This window comes from Anas acuta, chromosome 5, assembly GCF_963932015.1.
Source record: "Anas acuta chromosome 5, bAnaAcu1.1, whole genome shotgun sequence".
Classification (NCBI taxonomy): domain Eukaryota; kingdom Metazoa; phylum Chordata; class Aves; order Anseriformes; family Anatidae; genus Anas; species Anas acuta.
The window spans coordinates 64,463,975-64,479,242 of NC_088983.1; the positions used below are offsets into that span (position 1 = coordinate 64,463,975).

The 15,268-nt window shown below is 39.4% G+C and overlaps 1 protein-coding gene across 3 annotated transcripts in view; it reads right to left on the bottom strand.

Moving 5' to 3' along the window:
• Positions 1–15,268, bottom strand: part of GALNT18 (polypeptide N-acetylgalactosaminyltransferase 18) — a 239,334-nt gene that overhangs the window by 64,899 nt on the left and 159,167 nt on the right. For all 3 annotated transcript variants that reach the window (XM_068685382.1, XM_068685381.1, XM_068685383.1), the window contains 2 exons: positions 4,630–4,813; positions 3,238–3,435 (listed from right to left, as the gene is read on the bottom strand). In XM_068685382.1, the coding sequence (XP_068541483.1) occupies positions 3,238–3,435; positions 4,630–4,813 (382 nt within the window). The remainder of the gene's footprint in view (positions 1–3,237; positions 3,436–4,629; positions 4,814–15,268) is intronic.

The following is a 15,268-nucleotide window of genomic DNA, read 5'->3' on the forward strand; positions in this document are numbered from 1 at the left end:
CAGACAGAATACAAACAATTTTATTATTCCAAAATTGACTATATTTATCATTGCTGGGTCAAACAGTGTGTCAAGACGGATTCTTAAGAAGGTAGTCCGCAAATAGATTTATTCAGCTTTGTTTTCTAACATTCTTGATTCTGTAGTAAAGAAAGCACTGAAAGAAAAGAGACTCAAAATGACTGGACAAACACATTCACCACAACAGGCAGGACTTAAGGATTAAAAAAGAGTAGACCCAGCAGCTGCAACTTTGTTCCTGAGGCACCAGCCATTGTAGCCAAAACGTGGAGTAGTCTATCCCTACTAAGTTCTCAGGTGTCTGTGATAATTAAAAGGGATACCCAATGATGCATGGTTTTTTAAGTTTAGCTAGAAGCTAGGCTCATCTTAATGGCTCAGGAGCGGTCTGTCCCCATGTGCCCAAAGATGAGCTGGTGTGGAAGAAGACCTGCCTGGCTGCACAGGGAATTGTGCCTAGAGCTCAGGAAAAAAAGAGGGTTTATGATCTATGGAAAAGACGGCAGGCCACTCAGAAGGATTATAAGGATGTTTTAAGTATGTGTAGGGAGAAAATTAGAAAGGCCAAAGCTCATCTGGAGCTCAATCTGGCTACTGCCGTTAAAGACAACAGAAAATGTTTTTATAAATACATTAACACGAAAAGGAGGACTAAGGAGAATCTCCATCCTTTACTGGATGCAGGGGGAAACGTGGTGATGAGAGATGAGGAAAAGGCTGAGGTGCTTAATGCCTTCTTTGCCTCAGTCTTTAGTGGAAAGACCAGTTGTTCTCTGAATACCTGGTACCCTGAGCTGGTGGAAGGGGTTGGGGAGCACATTGTGGCCCTCATAATCCACAAGGAAATGGTTGGTGACCTGCTACAGCACTTGGATGTACGCAAGTCAATGGGGCCAGATGGTATCCACCTGAGGGTACTGAGAGAACTGGTGGAAGAAAAGGCCAAGCCCCTTTCCATCATTTATCAGCAGTCCTGGCTATCAGGGGAGGTCCCAGCTGACTGGCGGCTAGCAAACGTGACGCCCATCTACAAGGATGGCTGGTGGGTAGACCTGGGAAACTGTAGGCCTGTCAGTTTGACCTCAGTGCCAGGGAAGCTCATGGAGCAGATCCTCTTGAGAGTCATCATGCGGCACTTGCAGGGCAAGCAGGCGATCAGGCCCTGTCAGCATGGGTTTATGAAAGGCAGGACCTGCTTGACAAATGTGGTCTCCTTCTATGACAAAGTGATGCTTGATGGATGATGGAAAGGCTGTGGATGTGGTCTACCTTGACTTCAGCAAGGCTTTTGACACCGTTTCCCACAGCATTCTCCTGAAGAAACTGGCTGCTCTTGGCTTGGACTGGCGCACGCTTCATTGGGTTAGAAACTGGCTGGATAGCCGGGCCCAAAGAGTCGTGGTGAATGGAGTTAAATCCAGCTGGAGGCCGGTCAGTAGTGGAGTCCCCCACAGCTCAGTACTAGACGCAGTTCTCTTTAATACCTTTATCAATGATCTGGATGAGGGGATCAAGTGCACCCTCAGTAAGTTTGCAGATGATACAAGGTCTCTTCCAACCTAGATGATTCTGTGATTCTGGAAACATTCAAGCTGCAGTATGTGTGGACATCTGCTTTCAAACAGATTATAGGACGTCTTAATCACAAGCTGTAAAATTCTACAGAATTCTATACATTTGTTCCTTGAAGTGCTATACTCCCTACTTCACAACAGTGAACAATCATTTCTGATATATTTATGAATGAAGAAAACAAGTTAACTGTTGCTTCTGACAAAAAACAAGTTAACTGTTGCTTCTGACATTCTTTTAGAAGTATTTTTCAGAGCATCTGCTTCCCTTTTTTTATAATTCTAGAGTCATATTTGGAGGCATGACAGACACCATCAATACATGTGGTGTTTGTTTTTTTTTGTTTGTTTCTTTTTTTAATTATCCATCACATGCGCACAGCATATCTCACTGAATAAAAGGCTCCAGAGAAATGTCTAGGGAAAAATGTAAACATCCAATATTCTTAAAGGGTATTTGCTCCACAGTACTCACAAAGCACATAGTTTTTAGATAGTACAGAACAGAAGATTTGCTCGTCATTATGAGCTTAGGTACCTTTAACTTAAAAAGTTACCATAGTTAATATAGAAGGTTTGCCTCTCCAGGAATTAGTAGAATATTTCAAGGCATTTTCATAATAATAACAACACAGTTCATTAATGCTATGAAACCCTTCTAATGATGTGGAAATTACCACCCATTTTTATGTCTGTGGCAAACCTGTGAATTTTTAGCTACTACTTCCCAATTCTGAATCCTGTTCTAATGATCAGCACATGGATCAGAGCAGTCCCATGTCTAAGCTGACAACTCCCCAGAAGAGATGTCTGCCTGAAAAGAAAAAACCACTGGATGAGATACCCCTTTCACTGACTGCATGGAAACAAGTAACTGAGTGCTACTGATGAACCCCCCCCCATGCTGCTGCTGCTATTTAAGGTTCTGCTTTGCAGCTGGTGAAAACAGTCTACACGCTTTCTGCAGAGCTAGAAAACAGGTACCCGTGACCTCCTTAGTATGAATGCCTACACAGAAAAAGGACTGGAAACCCAGCAGAGCTGCAGAGGGATTCAGAAGCCTCTATCTCCCTCCCAGAGGTAAGGGTATTGTTCTGGGCCAGTCCAACAATGCTCTAGCTGTGATAACAAAAAACACAGCTAGATTGTACAAAAGCAAGAATTTATTACAGTTGTTGCTAACATACTTTTGGTGGACCAGCATTAACTCTGATGACACAATACAGCTATAAAACTATATGGCAGTATTACGAAGAATACAACTGTCATATTAGTTATGTCATATAATGAATTTGTAAAGAAAATTCTGTTTCTGGCCCATTACCACTAAATTATCAGACAACATTTGGAGAAAGAGCACTGCTGAGCATTCAAGTCTACTGCTCCATTTTAGCTATTTTTTTTCCCATGTTAATAACAATGAAACCTATTAAAAAACATAATATTAAAAAACCTACTGATAAAGGTTTTCTTGATATATGTAGGGGGAGCAAGGACACAGATCAAGGACATTTAACTAATTTAACATCTAATTTAACATTGCAGTCAGTAAGACCTATTATGTAGCTTGAGACCACTCACCATCTGTCACATCTAGATGAGCATTTCCTGCGATACACTAATCTGGGTCACAGTTGCATGTTACCTTATTGGAGCAGTTGTGTTCTCCAGTTTCCACCATGACCTAGGAGGGTTCAGATAGCGGCACCATAGCTCCCAGTCAAACCCTTGTGCTGAAAGGGGATATTCTTCTATTTCGAAATTATCATACTTAATGTTATCAAATGATGGAGAAATGACCCTTTTTCTGTTTTCCTTTATCCTAGTGAGCACTGGTTCAGCCCTAAAAAAATATATAAAAAAACAAAAATTAAGACTATGTAGTAGGATAGCACCGATGGAAATAACTTACACTGTATATTTCAGAAGGAGCGATGTCTATAGGTGTTAGCTATTCAGAGCTTCCTTTGCTTTGAGACAGAGATTGGACGGAGCAGGACCTGCCCCAAAATAATGCAGTGCAATATTTTATCAATGACTCTCTGTTACTATCCTTGATGTGAGCTGGAAATGGAAGAAATTACTATGTGCATTATCACAGAGCATTTACATCCCTGCTACCAAGTAACGATAACTTCAGGCTCTCAATATCATCAAGAGCATCAAGATCAGAGTTAATATTAGATTTATCCTGCAAACAGCACCTCCTGCCTTTTTACTATCTTCTTTACTCAAGAAACAGAGATGTTAAATCTAGACCAAACAAGTTCAAATACATGTTTTTAGGTATGCGCTACTTTTGCAAAGAGCAGCAACCTCAGAGACAAAATGACACTTCTTTGTTTATACTGTAAAACATAAAAGAAACTTTCTCTAGTATTATTAAAAGAAGGTCAATTTGCTTCAGCCATTTGCCCATAAGGAGCATTACTGAAGGGAGCTCATCTCTGAAAAATATGAGCATAGAAAATAGAATTTTTTCTCAGCAGTTTGTCCTTTATTAGGAATATAAGGTATTTGGAAGCTACATAAATGTGAAGCATTTTCTGTTTCCTGAGAACAATTTACAATATTGTCCTGAGATTTGAAGAGAAGTCAAGCAACTCAAAGAAGCAAAACCTGAATCATAAGTGTGCTGCCCCTAACTGCAAGCCCTTACCTAGTATCTGTAACTAGTCTACCTTACTCAGCTTCTTTATGGCAAAATTACCATTTACTTGAACAAAAAACAGTAATACACAATAGATTCAGATATTTTAGATATATTTTGACAAGTGGGAGCTCACTTTATGCACAGTTTTCCAGTATAGTTAAATACATTGTAATTGCAACCAGGAGATAACTCACACTAGAAAAATATATACAGACTGTTACATAGCACAAATACATTTTTGGTGATTGTGTCCATCTCTGAATCCTTATTAAAAAGATCAGAATATTAATTCATCATCTATATGCAAGAGAAACAGCATTTAGTAATTTATAAACAGTGTTTAGAAAAGGCCCCTTTATCAGATAAATACAAGGAGACACATACCATCCCACATTGAATTCCACATGGGCATCAAAGAGAGCAACTACTGGTGCTGTGGCTACTCTCCATCCACTGACTCGAGATCGAATCAGCCCCTCTTGTTTGCTGTGTCGAACAACCTTGATGAAACCAGGCTTCCGAGCATTCACTTCATCAACATACTTCTTTAGTTTCTCCTTGAGTTCTTCTGTGCAAAGGAAAGAAATGGATGTTAAGAAATATCAGCTTGCCAAGACGTAAAAACCTGCTCTTTCAGCAAAACAGGAGTCTTCTCACAGGGGAATACTCCATGTTGATTTAACTATTAAGACTTCTAAAAAAAAAAAAAAAAAAAAAAAAAAAAAAAGAGAGAGAGAGAGAGAGAAGGAAAGAGAAGGAATGCAAATTATATAGTAATAAAAAACTGAAGTGTAACAATTCAGCCTACGTGATTGCCAAAATCCTGTCGCTGTTTAACATTAACATGCCACAAAATAAAGCACTCGGTCATAAAGTACCATAGCTACAGTACATATTATGTTACTGTAGCAACAAATAAGTTAACTAACTTATATATCCAGAAAAAAATAAGGCAAAGTATTTTCCATTAACTTCCTTTACTAATATTTCAAGAAGTGAAAGAAATTAATAAAATTAAGTATTTATACTTTTTCTATATTTTTTTTCCCTGAACTTGGACAATACCCTTCTATCTTAACTAAGAAGTTCTATGATTTCGTCTCTTTTTTTCAGCAGAACAAAGACCAATAAAAGCACTGGAGGAGAATTATTCCTAATTAAAACATGATAACCTACTTCATCGACAGTTATTGCATCTCTGACTTTAAGACCACTGCATGAGAAAACTCCATACGAAGACCTGAAATACAGTGTTCACAGTTATTGTTTATTAGCATTGCGATGTTCTTTTTACGTTATGGTAGCACTAAGAATTCCCTTGGCATTATTAAGTTTCCTTTCCTCACAATCTCTCCACAAATCCTGAAATGTCTTTGCTGCAAGGCAGAATATTGCTCCTGCGGTTATGATGATTAACTGGAAATTGTCAGATCTGCATTAAGAGTTCCATTCTGCCTAGCCCTTCCTGTGAAATCTTTGGCAAGCCACTTGACATCTTCATAAATCAATTCCACACCTGTGAAATGTCATCACCACACTTGTTTCTTCTTCTTGGTCTATTTAGACTTGAAGCTCTAGAGACCACACTTTGCTTTTTTCATGCACTTGCACAGTACCTAGCACAATGGAATAGGGGGCATCAGGCAACTGGTGGCTCCCAGCCCAGCCCAGGAGGGAGCAGCACCCTGGAGTCTGCAGTGGGAAGGGAGTACCTTAGCTTCTGCCATGCTGGCTGGACCAAGCATGAGCACATGTATTTTCAGTGAGCTTCTGTTCAAGAGCTAGTTGTTTATACAAGTCAGGTACGCTTGCGTGCAGTCCTGAAGGTTCACAAAAAAGTGAACACATTGCTTCCATCAAAACATATGAAATAGGTTTCTTACTCAGAAATCTGTTTGCTTCCCATAGAGCTCTGCTCCTCTGAGCCTTGTGTGTGTGCCATCTGCCATTTCCACTGTTTTCCTCTCTTGCTGATTTTTACCCTGATCCATACATACACACCAGATAAGTTGGTCATGCCACTGTTTTTCCTATTTCCTGGAGAAAAAAACCCTTGGGTTTTTGCTCAGATGTTCAGTGCCAAGCTATCCCTTGGTTGTAGCTTCCAATGCTCTCGCTAACGTGAAATAAAGTTTTCATCAAAGAATTGATACTATTAGCCAACCTACAAGGTCTTTAGCATCCCCATAAGCTTCAGGAAGTCTGTGACATTTCATAAAGGCCCAGTGTAGTAATAACAATATTCACAAAGTACTCTCATCAATGTCATATTTCTGGTCTTAATGCACTTGCATGAAATACAAACCATGGGTTTTCCCCCGTAGTTTCTAACATTTGTTCTTCACCACATTCTTATTTCATTCATTCTTTAATTTGGATTACACATGTGTAATATATATAATAACCAATGTATGTATTGATTGCTTTCAGGGAATTTTACATCTCATTAAATCTGCTAGGCAGTCTAATGTTAATCTGCCCATTTCAAACTGACTTTCAACCATCTGAAAACACAAACCCCAGGACAATGCTAACAGAAGGCACAGGCACAATTTCACGTAACTCTTCTGTCTATCCAGCAACTTTGCAGTCTGCATATTTTGGGTATAACACACATGATCAACAGGTGTACAACAGCAAACCTCTTGAACATGCAAAACCAAATATAGGCCCTCTATTGTTCAAATAAACTCAATAGCTGGATGTGTTTGGGGAACAAGAGGTGACAAATCAATGTGAAGATACTAAAACACAACAGTTTGTTTGTTTGGGTTTTAAACATAACCAATGATTCTCATTGTTTTAGCAGGTGTTAGCTGTGCAATCTGCTCATAGCTGCAAGCCAGGGGAAGATTTCTGCACTGAGCCCAGTAACTCCTCACCAGGATAAGCCAAACACTCTAGGAACTGGTCATCTCAATCAGAACTGGACAGTATGCACACTAGAATGGTTAATGCAAGAGAAAGTTAAAAGCAAACACACTTATTTTAGCCACATTAAACGTTCATCCTTGGAAAGTAGATGGATGTGTCCTCTCTTAGTCTGCTGAAGAGGAGCTGAGCTGTTGCACAAGGGGTCCTCTAGCTTAAAGACTGCTGCAGCCCATATGACCTGAATGTGTCTGCTTCTCAGGGTATGGAGGAAGGGAAAAGATGATCAAGTGAAACAATTCCTTAAATTCACCCCTTTTTGAGAGACTCCCAGAGAGCCACCAGGCATGATGCTCTTGCAGCTGGTTGTACTGGTGTTGCAGGGCTGTGCATACCATGTACCTTGACAGAAACGAACTCTGCATAGAAGTAAGAGAATACCAAAGAAACGTGCTAATATGTACAGTTTTTCTGAAAACAACCACCAACAATAATTAAAATGAAATAATCTATAATGCAAGTCCATCACAGTACTTAAACTGTAGCTGTGTTTTTGGAACGGACTTGATACATTCCTAGAATTTTCCAGTTCACATTACTCCTATCTTTTATCTATCCTTATATCATTGTTTTCTCTTTGACTGCATTGTCTTGAATAAACAAGACTCAGAAATCTACGTTTATGTGAAGCATTAACTCACACAGTGCAGAGCACTCTTCTACTTCATGCTAGATTTGCTGGGTGTTGATCAGTACACTTTTTTCCCTTATAAAGCCCATAATTACATTCATGTTTTCTATTTTGCTTGTGCAAAGCAACACATTCTTATTGCTCATCTCCAACACACAGGTTTGTAGCAAGCAAAAAATGATCAAACCAACCACTAGCTAACAGAAGCTTAAATTCAAAAGAATACAATGAAGTTATTGAAATTGTGCCTCTCTAAAAATTGTCCAAAACAGTTATCTATTGCCCAAATGTAACATGGTGGAAAATTAATATCAAAATGAGAAGAGACTTTGTTCTCAGTGCAAGTGGCTGTTCATAGTTGTTCATAATTTTGCAATATCAGGAAGCTGTATTTCCTACAACAATCAGCAGCATCTCTGCTGAGTATCAAATATGTAAAAGGAAAGCAGGCTGTAATCAAAGACTTGAAAATCAGTGCTTATGAAACAGTCGCTGTTCTCTCAATCACCTTCTTAGCAAGTGGGCTATTCTGTCTTACACATTTCCTAATGTGGACTGACTTTGTAAGCTTGAGTAAACACAAAATCTTTTCCATAGCTAGGTGTAGTATGGAAATAAGTGGAAATGGAACAGAACCCAAATCTTGGCTTGCCACCAGTGCAACTTCAGCTGCACGTTATAGCTGTGACATTTACTAGGCACTATGCACTTTTAATACACACTGCAGCTTTTTGCCAGAGAGAGTCCCGGAGGAACCTTTCAGGCTTACCCATGGTCAGTTTTATCAAGGAATCCTTCTCTGGACTTCAGTATCAGCCCCAGGAGGCAGAGTGCTGCATTTCACCTAATCTTCGATACTACCTGCCAGCCGTTAGTGTAGTGTGTCCACAGGAGAGAAAGCAGTATTTTGCAGCCAGGCATTTCCTGGTCATTGTTATTTAAAACAGCATAGCCTTGCTTTGCAAAGGCGGAGGGCTGAACAGAGCATTATGCACACCCTTTATCTTACAAAACCTATCAAGCAGATTCCCCATGAAGAAAAGATAGTTCACTAAAAAAACATATCCTTTTGACTCAACCACAAGACACAGCAGACATGCAAACGAAGCTTAAAAAGTCAGTACTGCAGAACTTTAAAGATGCCCTAGCTGGATACTTAAGTCAGTTTGTTTTGTTTTGTTTTGTTATCTTCAAGCAGTCTACATTTTTCTGAGTGTTACATGAGGAATCTGAGTTCAATTGTCTTTGACAGTTTCAGAGCACAGTGCCCAACTGGATTGAATGATGGGACTCTCCCCCTAGAACCGATCATACAGTTTGTGATGGCACTGATAGTCTTCAGTAATGTATTTTTAACCCGTGCTCTGTTTTTTTCCACTTCAGATACATTGCATGAATAATAAACAGTCTTTTTCATTAATTATTGTGCTTCGCTGCTTTACGCCACCATAGGGAGAAGAAAGGGAATGAGCAAATGTGTCATCTTCAATACACTGTTGATTCATTTTCTAATTATGGAAACAAACAGGCTTATAAAGATAGATGCATTTGCCTTTCAGCGCAGGATTTTTCAAATAAGGACTCCATATGACTAAGCTGACTCGGTAACTGCAGTTGGAGAGAAAGAACAGCCACAGATGGAATGGGAACATGGTGTAGATCTACTGCTTGGAAATCATGCACCCTACCACCTGTCTCCATATGGTACAGATGTCTGTAGAGCACATCAGAACTCCCCTCACAAACACAGAAGTCATAATTATGCGACATAATAATGTTTAATATTAACATAATTAAGTTTTAATATTTGTCACAGGTTGGTTGTTTGCTTTTAACAAACCCTCAAAGATTTTGTTTGTCAAGTTTCCCCTATTCAGCATTACAAAGCAGTGCTAAAGAACTGTTTCATGCTACCTTGCCTTTTTAGGAAGGGGCAGGAGCAGGGCACAATTGAGGCAGGGAGCATAAGGAGCCAGAAGACATTAATCATCCCACAGCTGTGATCCCTTCACAGGTGGACGTGAAGGGATCACCTAGTTCATGGAAATCCCTTCATGAGGCGAACTTTGCTTCAGTAAATGATAGGAAGAGAGAATAATGGGCTTGAGACAGGCCCTAGCAATGCTTGCTCTGCTTGTGTGAGTGGCCAGTCCAGGCCCAGAGGGGCATTCTGGACCACAGTCCTGCCTCCTCGTTGGATGCTGAGGGATTGTGGCAGGCTCCACAATACAGAAGAGATATCTCACAGCTGCTCTAGAGAGTTTCTCAGAAGGAAAACCAGATCTTGTTCATCAAGTTGCATGTAAGTGGCCTCTGGTTTGAATGCCTCCACTTTCCCTCTAGCAGGAAGTTATTGGGCTAGATGCTCAGATGATCTAGAGTGCCTTAGCCCCATGGGACTCCCATGTCCTATAGCAGCTGTGGATCTGTCCCCAGACTTCAAATTTTTACGTTATTGATACAAAGTGTTGTCATAAATAATTGCCTCACATTCATAGATAAGTAGCTTAAAGAACAGTCAATTAAGCTTCATTTCCTATAACTTTCATGTTTTAATGTAATCCCATTCTGAGTGCTTAAATGAGTCCTCACAACTCTCAGAACAATTACGTTTGTGAAGTCTGACACTCATGCTTTCCTGAGACAGGTGCATTTTAGTGACATTTGAAAATTGTTCTTCTTCGCTGCAAGCTTGCCAAGAAAGCTTAATAAAAAATATTTTTAGATATATAGATAGATAGATAAAAGCTCTCACGTAACTCTATGCAGTACTACATTTTCTGAAGGCTGAAAGTACTGTTTGACTGCATTACAGCAGAATGCCTACTGGATGTTATGGCCATCTCTACAAGCCCTGTGCCTTCACCTTGAGCATAGAATCTATTTCTATGTCAAAAGTCCAGGATTACCGTGCCCCTCTTTAACCTTAGCTCTTGGCACAAATGTAGCTACTTCTACTGTGAAGGGAAGAAAATTATTCTTGAATACAGAATGAGGTTTAACATAACAACTGTCTTCCCTGTGCCTGAAATTCATTATTATTTTTTTTTACACCAGCTTTGTGTGTTCATTGAGCTGCCCAGAAGACACGCTGTGGTCCTCAGACTCCAGGTAAAGAACCATGGTGGATTTTTTCATGAATCATAAAGGCCATTTCTAAAGGCCTTTAGAATTCTTACAGCAGCTGCAGGAATACAATGGAGCTACTGCCTCAGTTGGAGGCAAGAGACCACTGGCTGGTTTGCACCTGCAAGGTCCCCTGGGCCTTGCTGAAACCCTTGGGCAGTAGGTCAGCTCCACCACCTTGCATCAAGGCAAAAGAGCCAACTGGCAGAGCACAAGGCACCTACTCCACTTCTGCAGGCAAAAGTCAGTGCACCATGAGAGCTGCTGCCATACAGGGAGCATCTTAGCAGGTACATCTTGCTTCTGCATGAAAGGCAGATAAATGAGCAAAAAGACAAAATTCTCTAGAAGCACTTTATTTTAAACCTAAATTTTCTATATAATTTGTCTGGTTATTTATAGCCCAGAGTCTTAGCACCATCAAGATCTGCTTTTTGACTTTTCCACTAATGATTTCATAGCCTTTGGAAAAACAGAATGTACTAATGTGGCTAGCTTCCCTACTGGCAAATAAAGCAAGCCTTTTATACCATGTATGCTGCAAAACAAACCTCTCTTCCCTCTCAGTCACTCTGTAGGCATATAACCTGAATTCATGTAATATCTTGAATTCATGTTGAATTCAGCTAGGCATGTAGGAAGAACTGTTTGGTGCACTTTAATAGGCCTGTACATTGGATAGTGTCATTCTGCATGCAGCTCAGTGCTTTGTTGGTTTTTTGTTTGTTTGTTCGGTTGGTTGGTTGGTTGGTTTGGTTTGATTTTTGCTTTCCTTTTCTCTGGCCCCTTATCTTTCATGCTCAAGTGATTACCTCTCATCTCTGTAGCAGAAGCAGATAATTTCAAATGGAAAATATTTATAATCAGATATAAACATGCCATTTGTAATGCACCTGTGTATTTAGAACTTTTGCAACAAAGGACAACAATGCAGAAAGGGATAAGAGGGCCTGCTTTGCACACGTTTAATAATCTCATGTTATCTGGTAACAGATAAACCACCCAAGGGAAATTACCAACATGATGCAAGGATTTGATTAGGACAAAGCTCAAAAACAAAAAAGCAGTACAGTCCTTTTCCTGCATTACTATACCTAACTTGTATCATTGACAGAGACACATAATCTCAGAAGTCCATGCTATCCACATGTAAAGCCAGATAGGGTAATGAGCTTTCACAGTCCCAGCCTTTGTATTCAGCAATCCAGAGTCTCAGTTGCTGTCAAACCTCCACCACTTTGCAAGACTGAAATATAAACTGAGATGCCAGATGAATCTGCAAGGTCATACCAGAAGGTGCAGCAGGGGAGGTATTGCCTCAGTCTCCCAAATTCCAAGGTAGCACATTAGCACTGCGTGGCTTCTTTCAACCCGTGATTCTGCAGTCTGAGGCATGGCCCTTAGAGAGAGCCCAGGGAAATCTGTGTAGCTACAAGAGCTCATCCACATTACTGGATCAGGATTGAAAGCCGGCTGACATCCAGAGGTCTTGTTAATGTCAACAGAAATGCATTACATCAAAAGAATTAAACATGGCCCTTCTGTTCCCCTCTCAACGTGAGAGACTCACATGCTTATGTCTGAGTACCAAGTAGACCTTACTAAAGGTAAGCATTAACATAAAGAGAGACAAGGAAAATAAATCTGCTCTCAGGTGAACATCCTTTCTAGCTCTTCTGTGAATACAACTGCATGCTGCAAGGCAGGTCTAACGATGAAAGCACAGTTTATTTTCTTAGATTACAGAATTCCCAAATTAGAAAGTTTACAACTGACAATCAAAGCCAATTGTGTGTACTTAAACCAGCAAATATGCAAACAAAAGATAGAAATAGAATTGGAATTTTCCAAGCACCACAAATAGTACTGCTGCCATACAAATAACAAAGCAAGAGCACAGCGGTTGCACCACGCCTCTTCAAGGCAATACTTCAAACTCTTCAACAGGAAGGTGTTAAAATCCTAAAAATACATTTAAGCACAGACCTATAATTACATAATCTTAATTGTTCCACTAATTTGCTGATTTCTGGATGCTTGAATTATTTTAGCACAAATGTTATTCCACTCAGGTTTATTATGTACACTTACTTCCCATTTAGCGAATGTTACTGAGTATATTATGGCTACAATAATGTGATCAGAACACTGTAAAAAGCACTACCACTAAAATGGAGATATTCACACTGTATCTGATACAAGACCAGCTTCTGATGTGTATTTGAATACAACAGTTGTAGAAAGGCACCATAAAGTGAGAAGTACACAAGCAGCAGAAGCACGCATTGGAAGTGTTACAGTGGATACAGTACTCTGCTGAAATAACTGCTGCCAAAATTCTGAGAGCTCATAATTTCATTTCTTCACGTTCCTTGATTCATTTGTAAAATGACCTTTAAATGTTAGAGAGAAGTGCCTGGGAAATGCATTCTAATTACACTTGGATAGCAGCTGTTTTGAGTAATCTAATTTACTTTAAATATATACATATAGTATTTAATTCTAATCTATTTCTTGGACTTGTACGGAGCAGAAAAATCACTATTCAGAAAAAGAATCTAAATACCTGAACAAAGCCAGGGCAGACTACATAAGTCTAGAAAAATGCAACTTGAAGAACATATTAGAAACACTCTGTACTTCTATAACCATAAGACTCAGCAAGCTGCCTGCTGTATTTTGAACTTGATAAATCATCATGACTCCAAAAACCAGCATGGCAATTCATGTTATGATAACAGATTCATATGGAAAAGAAAACTACCAATTAAAGCACAGTAGTCCAAGTGTAACTACTTTATTATTCAAGAGAAAATCAATCACATAAGCAGCATTAAAAACATAATAAGCAAACACGCAGTCAGAAATGTAAGGAACAGAGCTGCTTTCTGGATCAGACCTCCCTCTACCAGCAAGGAACCAGAGAACAGAACTCTGAAAGGAAGATTAAGCAAAAAGTAATCACAGAATGTTTCTGGTTGGAAAAGACCTCTGCAATCCAACCCTTCACTCAAAGCAGGTCCAATTAAGCAATACTAAATATCATTTGCTATTAAAGAAACACTTATAAGAATGTCAGATAGCATTAAAAGACAGCGGTTTTTGTTTGTTTGTTGAAATAAATGGGAACTAGCCATTGGATTTTATGAAAATGGTATTTAAAATCAGAAATTACAATCCAACCTTATATACACTGCATAGAACAAGGTCCTTGGGAGCAAAACAGTAGCTAGCAGGCAGCAAAACTGATGATACTACAAGAGCATCCTTGAGGACCAGGACAGCAATACTATTTCTCCCATTGAGATCTCACTCTACAAATCAAAATGCAGTTAAGAAAAAATAAATCCTTCTATAGTGCATTTTTATTTATTTATTTTTTTGATCCTGGTCCAAATGTAGAGTTGCCAGCTCTTCTGCTTTTGAATGAATGACTCTTACTCCTTTGGACACTACTTACACATCTGATGCAAAATGCTCCATCTATATTCCAGGCCACCAGGAGTAATATTTTGACTACCTGTGACTGTGTTGTGCATGACTCGCTACTATCTTCTCTTTTCAAAGAAGGACTGCAACTTGCAGAATATTGTAGTTCACCACAGTAAGAGTAATAAAGCACCCAATACATTTTGCCCAATAAAAGAGAAATACAATCCATCTGGGCAGAAGGGCTCCTTTCTATAGTGGGAAAGATGGGATGATGGGATCGGTTCACAAAAAGGACTTGTTTTACATCGGCAGAGCCACATTCACACAAGATGCTTCAGTTACAGAATTATAGAATCACTTAGTTTGGAAAAGACCTCCAAGATCAAGTCCAACCATCAACCTAGCACTGCCAAGTCTACCACTGAACTATGTCCCTAAGCACCACATCTACACTTTTGTCTTTTAGTTTTGTAGTTTTTTTAATCTTTTGAATACCTCCAGGGACGGTTACCCAACTACTTCCCTAGGCTGTCTGCCCCAATGCCTCACAACCCTTTCAGTGAAGAAAGGGAAAACATACAGGGGCAAAAAAAAAAAAAAAAAAAAAGAAAAAAGAAAAAAGAAAAAGAAAATAAAATTATAGATGGAAGAGCTTTTTTTCTTTCTTTATTCTAATGGCCAATGCAAACCAGAATAGATCAGATAATACCACTTGCAAGTAACAATTGTACTGAGTGAAACACTGGTATCATGGAAGTCAACAAGAGGTTTTCAGAAAAAAAAATTGTTGCATGTCCAGGCCCTGAATACAACATCACATACAACGTCAACAGTACAATACACTTCATCAACACTACAATACAGCATCAACGTGACAGCAAGTACACATACTATAACTAGCCC